The following is a 12,194-nucleotide window of genomic DNA, read 5'->3' as shown; positions in this document are numbered from 1 at the left end:
GACAACTGCATAGGAGTATCATCCACCACATCCCATCTCCTTTACAAACATAAAGGCACAGTTTCTGCGTCCAACAGCTCACAGTCTAAAAAGATACACAGAGTGGAGGGATTAACGAGTGCCCTCTGGGGCACCTGGCATTGGCCACTGTCAGAAGACAGGATACTGGGCTAGATGGACCTTTGTTATGTTCTTATGTTACCACAGTAATGATTAGCCACATCCTAACCTATAAAATGATTTTTAGTTTGTTTGGCTTTGTTTATAAATTGTCTGTATATCTAGAGTTGCCCCTCAACCTTGCACTATTAATGAGAGAGTTTCTTATAGACATTGCTTTAGAAGTGTGTCTTCACGATGTGTTACCCCCCAAAATCAGACTCCCTGCAGTGGCTTGCCTATATCAGTAAATCAGTTCTCAGTTTGTCTGGTTTTGGTAGGTGAAAGGAGGTGAGCCACCCTAAAGGAATTGCCAAGATTTTACCAGAGGTTTTTCCCTCTGACCTGTGGAAAACTCCCTAGAACAGGCTAACTCTGTTGACCTTTGGGAGTACACAGATACAGCTATCCACTCAAAGGATTGACACTCGGGCGTAAGTTTTGAAAACAAAAATATTCTTTCTTTAATGTATCAATGTTCTCTGATACAATAAATCTTAAAAGCATATATAAACAAAACAAAACACAAATTCTGTTAGCAAAAGTATACACATCAAAGTACCCAATACTGTAGTACCATCCAACTGGAAATATATTTAAGTGGTTACATTCTACATGCAGTGATCAGTCACATGTAGGATGCTGAAGGCAAGTTCTTACTTAAATATTAAAACTGTATACATAGTAACAAACATACATACACAAACATCCAACTTTATTATCTCAGGCATACAGATTCATATATCCTATTTTCTCCTTATACCATTGTTGTCATGCTTACTTTTCCGCAGTCGTCTTTCCCTCAGATCCATCAAATGGTCCTTCTGTTCTGTCATAGCTACTTCTTAGCTGCTGCTGCTGTCTTTGCTTCTCTGCTACTGACTCTGTAACCCACACACCTCCTGGGTGTGGTGTTTTGTCCCATCTAGTGGCACCAAGGTCGCTTAGAGAGAGAGATAAAATGAGTCTGCTCTACAGCCTTAGCTAACAGCTAGTTTGCTTTTAGCTCATTCAGTAGAGGCTCATGCACTAAGCTCTAGAGGTCCCAGGTTCTATCCCTTCTGTCGACTTTACACCTCTGCGTGATTGCTTGGTCTGCCACAACAGCTCCCTAGCCCTGTTCTTCCCTTCTTTAGTGATTTCAGCTCTCTTTCTGCTTCTTCTGACTTCTCCTGCTGACAAACTCTTTTCCTTCTGCTCTCTCATTCCAATGTCTCTGACAGTGACCAACACACACACTCAAGCATCTCAGCTTTCTGCCTTATACACTCTTTTTGGCCTATTCTGATTGGTTACTTCCTCAGTCCTTCTTGTTAGCATACCTATCCTCCATTCATCTTTAAGCCTACTCTGATTGGTCTGGTCTTATAACCCAATCACAGCTGCTAAGTGCATCTATCAATCAACGCTGGATGTGGTTGAAAACCTGTGCCATGCTCAACTGACCCCTCCCTTCAAGTTTTGTAGTGACCTTTATCTCACCGCAGCCTGCCAGTTTGCTATAGGCCAAATTGGTCCAAGACCACCATTTACTCTGGCTGTGATTACCTGTTACCACCATCTTGTTGTCCCTGGCTGTAACCACTTAAAACTGCCTTTCTTAGTTATTGAACGCTTATAGCTATGAACACTTATACATTTATATGCATCTTAACATTAGGATTCACTGTTACCACTCCAATTTTTACTAATTTAAATAAGTTTAATTTTGATTCCTCCCTTGCTTCAGCTAGTGATGGCAGGGCAATGTTCTTAATGCTGTATTCCTTACTGTAGTACGGTAGGCACTCACCGCCGTGGCGCCTCCTGCTGGTTGTCTGGGAATTAGCTCAGTTCCAGCCTTGGAGTGCCTCCTGCAGGCTGGTGTCTTTCTACCGGTGCCTGCTTCATCCTGCTCTCCACCACTTATCGCACTTCAGCCCCCGTGTTCCTCCCGGACTCCGGTGCCCCGTACCTTGGGGTGCTGCCCCTCAGCAGTGCTCCCACACTCTGGGTCTCCCCTACCCAGGGAATCCCAATCCCCTCATCCCACCTTGCCTCAGTGACCCACTGCCAGTCCTCATCTAGCCCCTTCCCTCAGGGCAAACTGCAGTCTGAAGTGGCCACTCATCAGCAAGGGAGTTTGGACCTGCTGCCTTTCCAGCCCCAGCTGCCTCCCTGCAGCCCTAGTACCTCCCCTGCCCTTTAGCAAGGCCTCATCCTGGGGACTCACCAGGCCAGAGCTCCTCAGCTCTGCCTGCCTTTCCCCAGCCCTGCTCTGCCTCAGGTACCCTGCTTGATCTCCCAGGCTGGAGCAAGAGTGTCCTCTCACTCCCTCAGTCTGCCCTTTTATCAGGGTCAGCTGGACCCTAATTGGGTGTGGCCACCCAACCAACCTCCCTTGGCTGCTTTTAACCCCTTCTTAACTGGAGTGGAGTGACTGCCCCACTACACTTACACAGAATAGAGCAGCTGAAAAATCTCTTTTATCAGAGGGATTTGAATTAAGAGAGGGTGGTGGCTTTGAGGACAAGCTCATGAAATGCATTTCATATGTTGGGAGTGATGGGAAATGGAGTTTTGAGAAAGTTCTGAGTGGACATACAGTGTGTGAAGGCTGACATCATTGATGGAGGGTAAGGAATGGAAGAAGCACCTTTGAAAAATGAATGAATTGATAAACAGCCACACATCTTTATCTGGGCTGGCATCAGGTATATGAAAACCAAAGGATGTGTAGGCACAACCCACAACTTCCTCACAATTTTTAATGTAAGTTTTTGAACAGAAGTCTAGAAACTAGAATAACCAAGATGATCAGGCAGAGAGATGAGAGAAATTACAAGCAGTAGAAAGAAAAATTGTCTGGCAGTTGTATGAATTGTTTTCTTTAGAAGATTATTCTGGACTCATCAAGAATGAGTAGATTTGGATTTTTGTCCACTGGTATTTTTTAATGTATGTACTATACTCTTGCTGTGTGGCTGTAGCTCATCATCATAATAGCAGATGTTGTGCATCTGGGGTTAAACTTCATTTCAGACTAGCAGCAGCACAGAGATGATATACTTGTCTTCCAAGAAGAAGTCTTAACCATATAACTAACTAGAACTCGTATGGAACGGGTCCCATATGAGGAGAGATTTAGGACTTTTCAGCTTGGAAAAGAGGAGACTAAGGGGGGGATATGATAGAGGTATATAAAATCATGAGTGGTGTAGAGAAGGTAAATAAGGAAAAGTTTATTTACTTGTTCCCATAATATAAGAACTGGGGGCCACCAAATAGAATTAATGGGCAGCAGGTTTAAAACAATTTAAAGGAAGTTCTTCTTCACACAGCGCACAGTCAACCTGTGAAACTCCTTGCCTGAGGAGGTTGTGAAGGCTAGGATTATAACAGGGTTTAAAAGAGAACTGGATAAATTCATGGAGGTTCAGTCCATTAAATGGCTATTAGCCAGGATGGGTAAGGAATGGTATCCCTACCCTCTGTTTGTCAGAGGGTGGAGATGGATGACAGGAGAGAGATGACTTGATCATTACCTGTTAGGTTCACTCCCTGTGGGACACCTGGTATTGGCCGCTGTCGTTAGACAGGATACTGGGCTGGATGGACCTTTGGTCTGACTCAGTATGGCCATTCTTATGTTCTCATGTAGAATATGCACTCGTTCAGAAACCTCTTTTTTTTTCTTTCCTCAAATCTTACCTGCTGGTTCAAAAACCCTGGCGTCAACCACAGTTGGAATTTTTGCAAGACTGTAGACAAGGTTTAAGACAGTAAAACTACAACATGTCTCTCTGAGTCAAGTTGTTTCTGACATTTATATAACTTCCCTTTAAAACATCATGTGCAGTTGTTAGTGCATTTTAAAACTGTCAGAAGAGCTTCTGTACCTTTATTTTATAGTAGTGATATTATTTCCACTGTAAACCATAAAGTAAATAATTTTCTTGTTCAATTTATCAAAGAAAAAGTTTTGAAAATGTACAACCTTTTGGCCAGTTAATGGTTCAGTAGAACATTCTGTTGCGCTGTAAAAGACCTTTGGGTGAGATGTTAGAGCTTCAGTATCCCATGGGCTCAAACCTTCGACATGATGATCACTTTCTGTGGGGTTTTGAATACCTTCCACTGCTACTGATCTCCATGGAAGTTCAGGGTACAAAGTACTTCAAAGGATTGAGCCCTTAATTACTCTACATAAGATGATATGCGGGGTTTCCAAAGGAAAGGTAGCATTTCAGTCTCCAACACCATCATTGGCTTAGTAACATAGTTAAAAAGCTCATTAGTGATTTTTGCAATTAATTATTGGGCTTTTTGGTTATTTCATTTTTTTAAATTATTTTTTCTAAGATGTTACTGATTTAATATAAGATACTGAATTCACAACTGAACAATGGGGTGTGTAAGAGTTTTACAATTGGCTATTTTGTGTGATTTTTAAAATATCTTCTGTACATATAAGAGGAAAATGGAAAGAATCCCTAAAAGATTTCTCCATATTAAAATATAGCATTAATTAAATAACTAATTCACTTTTTTTCTTAGGTAGGTACACAGATTTTAAGAGCATCACACTTGCTATATGGAGACAGAGACAAATTTGATAGCTCTGGATACTACATGCTAAGCCCTTCTCTCTAGAGCAGCTTTTCTCAAACTGTGGGTTGGGACCCCAGGGTGGGTCAGGACCCTGTTTTAAAGGGGTTGCATGGGCTGGCGTTAGACTTGCTGGGGCTGAAGGCAAAATCTGAGCTCCACCCACCAGGGCTGAAGTCCTCAAGCTTCGGCACCCGCTAGGATGGCAGGGCTTGGGCTTTGGCCCCCCAGCCTGGGGTGCTGGGGCTCGGGCTTCGATCCTCTTTCCTGGGATCATGTAGTAATTTTTGTTGTCAGAGGGGGGTCACGGTGCAATGAAGTTTGAGAAACCCTGCTCTAGAGAGCCATCCAATTCTCTCTGCTTCCAGAACCGTATAGAATGTAGCAGACCTTCGTCTGCAGACCATGGGCACAGGGAAATCTCTCATTTTTTCTCCAGCACTTTTCTAAACCCATATTCCACTTCTAGATGGTTTTTAATCCATTTGGCTCAGAATTCTAAATATTTGAGAGGGGGATAAATTTCTTTGAGCAGATTTTGCAGCTTTCCCTTGCTACAGCGCTGCGTCGGGGAAGGGTGGGGGGGAGAATGCTCAGCCAAGGGACCAGAGATAAAGTGTTTTTTCTGCTCCTCTGTTCTACCAGAGTATATTGAAGAGTACTTTTGCCTCTTTGGCAACCAGGAGAACACATTCACACAGGAATCAAGGTTGCCTCAAAAAATGCCCTAGATTCTCCTGTCGTCCCCCCCAAAGCAACTTCCAATGCGGAAAAGAAGGCCAAAGACACTGCAAATGCTCTTCCTTAAATATTCCTTACGCTTAGCACTCCAAGATAGGACAAACCAAAATGGAGTAACATTAGAGTGACTCCATCAAAAAGAATTACCTCAACATTGTTTATATTATACACTGGACCCTTGCTAGAACGCGTGTCTATATAGCGCAAATTCGCATATAACGTGGTTGCGGCCATGGATCCCAAATTTAATTACTTTAATTGCAATTCATTTTAACGTAGTCCCGCTATAATGCGGTCCCTGCGTTAACGCTGTACCGCGCATGGATCCCAAATTCCGTGTTCTAGCGAGGGTCCGGTGTAGTTACTTGTGTAGTACCAGTATTCTGATTGTTCTATTATTTATTATTAGACAGGTGTTATTCACTATTTCTACATTGAAGACTGGCAATACGTGAATGAATATCGGCATCCTGTCAGTGTGAGAAAAATCTTTCCAGACCCCAATGGAACCAGATTGGTTTTCATTGATGACAAAAGTGATGGCTTTGTGTATTACCCAGTAAGTCAATTCAGGACATTCATTCCACTTTACTTACAAGCAGAGTTCTCTGTAAGTTATTTCTAGTCATGGTGTGTTTTATCACAGCATAAAGAAACATGTGCCAATTGGACTGATTTGCCACCCAAAAAAAAAAGTGAGGTGGCAGAGGGAATAGTCTAGTGATAATATAGGGACATAGAATCTCCACACCAGATCAGACCAAGCTTGCCCGTGGAAAAAATTTCTTCTTAACCCCAGGCAGTTGGTTTACGTACTGTTTATAATTACTTTATCTTATCTAATGTTACTGTGTATTTTCTCATTATCCATATTAATGTCTCATTTTTAAGCCTGTTATGCTCTTGGACTCAACATCTGAAGCAGAGAGTTCCATAGACAAATGTGTGTTGTGTAGTAATAAAATTTGTATTAGTTATAAATGTACTTCACTGTGTCCCCTTGTTCTTGTATTATAAGAAAGGCAAATGAGAACCCAGTTTACCTTCTTAGTAACATTCATTATTCATCTTCTCTCTAAACTAAATAATTCTACTATTCCCAGTTTCTACCCATATAAAAGTCTTCTAATGTCCTCAGTAATTTTCATCGCCCAGTTCTGGACCACTTATTCCTTTTACATCTTTTTTGAGATGGGTAACCAGAACTGATCACACTATTCAATGTGTCTCATTCGCTTTCTGCTTACTAAATAATTTTACATTACTACTTTTTGTAGGTAAATGATGGTGTTCATGAGATCCCAAATTTTCCACCAACCATTAAAGGCATTCTGTGGGAAAATTGGCCAATAGATAAAGGTGTATTTGCTGCTTACGATGATGATAAAGTATATACTTACGTCTTCCATAAGGATACCATACAAGGTACTGTAAATACTTTAGTTAATCTTATTAGCTATCTGACATTTCATGGCAATTAAAGTTAGAACATGTTAGACAATAATATTAAATATTGCCTTTTAATTTGTATTTTCATGTGAATTTGCTGCATGTGAATAATAGTACTGCTACTGGTAAGTATTGGCCACCACAGAGCAGGCAGATACTGTGCAACTTTCTCCACACAGCTCCCACAAGGCATTTCAGTCCTAACCTGCAGATTTCCTACTACTCTAGTCCATGGCCTTTAGCCTGCCAGTTGTGTTGAATATTTGTGAGAAATGTCTGCTGGGAACAGGATCACAAAACTCATTTCAGTTTTAAGCAGAATTTTAATCGAGGTCATCTAGTGCAGTGGTTCTCAACTAAGCGTATGTCTACACTACGAAATTAGGTTGAATTTATAGAAGTCGATTTTTTAGAAAGCGATTTTATAGTGTCCCCACACTAATGCACTAAGCGCATTAAGTTGGCAGAGTGCATCCACAGTACCGAGGCTAGCATCGACCTTCGGAGCATTGCACTGTGGTTAGCTATCCCACAGTTCCCGCAGTCTCCACCGCCCATTGGAATTCTGGGTTAAGCTCCCAATGCCTGATGGGACAAAAACATTGTCGCAGGTGGTTTTGAGTACATGTCGTCAGTCGCCCCTCCCTCCGTGAAAGCAACGGCAGACAATCGTTTCACGCCTTTTTTCCGTGCGAGTACCATACTGCTTTCAGCAGACGGTGCAGTAGGTCTGCAAACCATAGTCGTCACTGAACAACCACTTCCGCTGGCACTCTGCTCTCCTGGTGGTCTCGCAGCGCCGCTTCCGCTGCAACTCTGCTTGGCTGCTCTTGTCTCGCCATACCCCGGCAAGCGTGCAGCCTGCTCAGCTGTTGTGTCCTGGCAGTGGACAGTGCAGTAGGTCTGCAAAACTGGTCATCAAATCACCGCTTCCCCTGCAACTCTGCTCTCCTGCAGACGCCATACCACGGCAAGCATGGAGCCCGCTCAGATCACTGTGGCAGTTATGAGCATTGTAAACAGCGTGGTGACGAGAGCGATGAGGACATGGACACAGACTTCTCTCAAAGCATGGGCCCCGGCAGTTTGGCCATCCTGGTGGCAATGGGGCAGGTTCATGCCATGGAACGCCGATTCTGGGCCGTGAAACAAGCACAGACTGGTGGGACCGCATAGTGTTGCAGGTCTGGGATGATTCCCAGTGGCTGTGAAACTTTCGCATGCGTAAGGGCACTTCCATGAAACTTTGTGACTTGCTTTCCCCTGCCCTGAAGCGCAAGAATACAAAAATGAGAGCAGTCATCACAATTCACAATTGAGTGGCGATAGCCCTCTGGAAGCTTGCAACGCCAGACAGTTACCGGTCAGTCGGGAATCAATTTGGAGTGGGCAAATCTACCGTGGGGGCTGCTGTGATCCAAGTAGCCAACGCAATCGCTGAGCTGATGCTATCAAGGGTAGTGACTCTGGGAAATGTGCAGGTCATAGTGGATGGCTTTGCTGCAGTGGGATTCCCTAACTGTGGTGGGACGATAGACGGAACACATATCCCTATCTTGGGACCGGACCACCAAGGCAGCCAGTACATAAACTGAAAGGGGTACTTTTCAGTGGTGCTGCAAGCACTGGTAGATCACAAGGAACGTTTCACCAGCATCAATGTGGGATGGCTGGGAAAGGTACATGACGCTCACATCTTCAGGAACTCTGGTCTGTATGAACAGCTGCAGCAAGGGACTTACTTTCCAGACCAGAAAATAACCATTGGGGATGTTGAAATGCTTATCATTATCCTTGGGGACCGAGCCTACCCCTTAATGCCATGGCTCATGAAGCCGTACACAGGCACCCTGGACAGTAGTCAGGAGCTGTTCAACTACAGGCTGAGCAAGTGCAGAATGGTGATAGAATGTGCATTTGGACGTTTAAAAGCACGTTGGCGCAGTTTACTGACTCAGCTAGACCTCAGCGAAACCAATATTCCCATTGTTATTACTGCTTGCTGTGTGCTCCACAATATCTGTGAGAGTAAGGGGGAGACATTTATGGCAGGGTGGGAAGTTGAGGCAAATCGTCCGGCCGCTGATTACACGCAGCCAGACACCAGGATGGTTAGAAGAGCACAGCCGGGCACGCTGCGCATCAGAGAACCTTTGAAAACCGGTTTCATGGCTGACCAGGCTACGGTGTGATAGTTCTGTTTGTTTCTCCTTGATGAAAACCTGCCCCCTTGGTTCACTCTACTTCTCTGTAAGCCAACTGCCCTCCCCTCCCCACTTCGATCACTGCTTGCAGAGGCAATAAAGTCATTGTTGTTTCAAATTCATGCATTCTTTATTAATTCGTCACACAAATAGGGGGATAACTGCCAAGATAGCCCGAGAGGGGTGGGGGCGGAGGGAAGCACCGGGTGGGGTGCGGGAAGAGGGAAGGACAAGGCCACACTGCACTTCAAAACTTATTGAATGCCAGCCTTCTGTTGCTTGGGCAGTCCTCTGGGGTGGAGTGGTTGGGAGCCTGGAGGGCCGCCCCCCCCCTCCCCCCGCGTTCTTGGGTATCTGGGTGAGGAGGCTATGGAACTTGCGGAGGAGGACAGTTGGTTACACAGGGGCTGCAGTGGCGGTCTGTGCCTTTCCTGCACCTCAACCATACAACGGAGCATATCAGTTTGATCCTCCAGTAGCCTCAGCATTGCATCCTGCCTCTTCTCATCATGCTGCTGCCACCTTTCCTCTTGATCCTGCCATCTCTCCGGTTGCTCCCACTTCCTGTCATTGCGTTCATTTTGTGCTTTCCTGGACTCTGCCATTGTCTGCCTCCACACATTCTGCTGGGCTCTTTCAGTTTGGGTGGACTGCATGAGCTCAGAGAACATTCAATCGCAAGTACGGTTTTTTTGCCGCCTTATCTGCGCTAGCCTCTGGATGGAGATGCTAGTGGCAGCGTTTAAACATTTGCAGCTGCGGGAGGAAAAAAAGGGAGAGTAAAATTGAAAAAGACACATTGGCCATTTAGAAGGAGGGGCTGATGTTTTCGGGTTAACATGCAGCACAAACCCAGCTAAACCCCGCCCCCACCAAATTCTCTGGGATGATTGCTTCACGCCTCCCCCCACCGCGTGGCTAACAGCGGGGATGATTTCTTTTCAGCCACAGGCAAACAGCGCAGCAGGAACGGCCACCTCTGAATGTCCCCTTAATAAAATTCCCCTATTTCAACCAGGTGACCATGAATGATATCACTCTCCTGAGGATAACACAGAGAGATAAAGAACGGATGTTGCTTGAATGCCAGCAAACACCGGGACCACACGCTGCCATGCTTTCTTATGCAATGATTCCAGACTATGTACTACTGGCCTGCCGTGGTAAAATGTCCTACCATGGAGGACGCAATAAACCTTTTGCAAAGGCTTTGGGAGTACCTCCAACAGCTTCATTGAGATGTCCTTGGAGGATTTCTGCTCCATCCCCAGATACGTTAACAGACTTTTCCAGTAGCTGTACTGGCTGCGAATGCATCCCAAGTCTTCAGGGCAAATTAATCATTAAACACGCTTGCTTTTAAACCGTGGATTATATTTACAAAGGTACACTCACCAGAGGTGTCTTCTCCACCTTCAAGGTCCGGGAGTCCGGGTTGGGAGGGTACTGTCTCCAGGGTGATAAACAGTTCTCCGCTCGCCTGCTTTGCGCTATCTTCAACCTCCCCCTCCTCTTCATCTTCCTCGTCCTCAAAATCCTCATCCCTGTTGCGTGAGACTTCCTTGCAGGAGTCCACGTACAGGTGTGGGGTAGTTGTAGGGCACCCCTTAGAATTGCATGCAGTTCATCATACAAGCGGCATGTCTGGGGCTCTGACCCCGAGCGGGCGTTTGCATCTTGGGTTTTTTGGTAGGCTTGCCTGAGCTCCTTAAGTTTCACATGGCACTACTGCGGGTCCCTGTGATAGCTTCTGTCCTTCGTGCCCTTGGAGATTTTTTCAAATATTTTGGCATTTCGTCTTTTGGAATGGCGTTCTGATAGCATGGATTCATCTCCCCATTTCAGGCAGATCAGATCAGTACCTCCTGTTCGGTCCATGCTGGAGCTCTTTTGTGATTCTGGGACTCCATGATCACCTCTGCTGATGAGATCTGCATGGTCACTTGTGCTGATCAGCTGGCCCAACAGGAAATGAAATTCAAAAGTTCACGGGACTTTTTCTGTCTACCTGGCCAGTGCATCCGAGTTGAGAGCGTTGTCCAGAGCGGTCACAATGGAGCACTGTGGGATAGCTCCTGGAGGCCAACTGTTATCATGTCCCTTCTCAGTCTTCCCTTCTACAGACTAAACAACCCAATTTTTTCAATCTTCCCTCATATGTCATGTTTTCTAGACTTTTAATAATTTTTGTTGCTCTTCTGTGGACTTTCACCAATTTGTCCACATCTTTCCTGAAATGTGGTGCCCAGAACTGGACACAGTACTCTAGTTGAGGTCTAATCAGTGCTGAGTAGAGCAGAAGAATTACTTTTTGTCTTCCTTACCACACTCCTGCTAATACACCCTGGAATGATGTTTACTTTTTTTGCAACAGTGTGATGTTTCAGAGTAACAGCCGTGTTAGTCTGTATTTGCAAAAAGAAAAGGAGTACTTGTGGCACCTTAGAGACTAACCAATTTATTTGAGCATGAGCTTTCGTGAGCTACAGCTCACTTCATCGGATGCATACTGTGGAAACTGCAGAAGACATTATATACACAGAGACCATGAAACAATACCTCCTCCCACCCCAGTCTCCTGCTGGTAATAGCTTATCTAAAGTGATCATCAAGTTGGGCCATTTCCAGCACAAATCCAGGTTGTTGACTAATATTTAGCTTGTGATCCACTATGACCCCCAGATTACTTTCTGCAATACTTCTTCCTAGGCAGTCATTTCCCATTTTATGTGCGCGCAACTGATTGTTCCTTCCTAAGTGGAGTACTTTGCATTTGTCTTTATTGATTTTCATCTTATTTACTTCAGACCATTTTTCCAGTTTGTCCAGATCATTTTGAATTTTAATCCTATCCTCCAAAGCACTTGCAAACTCTCCCAGCTTAGTATCATCTGCAAATTTTATAAGTGTACTCTCTATGCCATTATCTAAATCATTGATGAAGATACTGAACAGAACCAGACCCAGAACTGATCCCCACGGGACCCCACTCGTTATGCCCTTCCAGCTTGACACTGAACCACTGATTACTGTCTGGGAACGGTTTTCCAAACA

At 44.7% G+C, this 12,194-nt stretch overlaps 1 protein-coding gene across 1 annotated transcript in view; it reads left to right on the top strand.

Moving 5' to 3' along the window:
- The window catches only part of WDR19 (WD repeat domain 19), a 105,767-nt gene that overhangs the window by 45,051 nt on the left and 48,522 nt on the right, over window positions 1-12,194 (top strand). Inside the window, 2 exon segments of the mRNA XM_074951530.1 lie at window positions 5,897-6,046; window positions 6,765-6,912. Coding sequence (XP_074807631.1) covers window positions 5,897-6,046; window positions 6,765-6,912 — 298 coding nt within the window.

Source organism: Natator depressus, chromosome 4 (assembly GCF_965152275.1).
Source record: "Natator depressus isolate rNatDep1 chromosome 4, rNatDep2.hap1, whole genome shotgun sequence".
NCBI lineage: Eukaryota > Metazoa > Chordata > Testudines > Cheloniidae > Natator > Natator depressus.
Note: the sequence above shows the minus strand (reverse complement) of the source record. Positions and strands in the feature narration are given on the sequence as shown.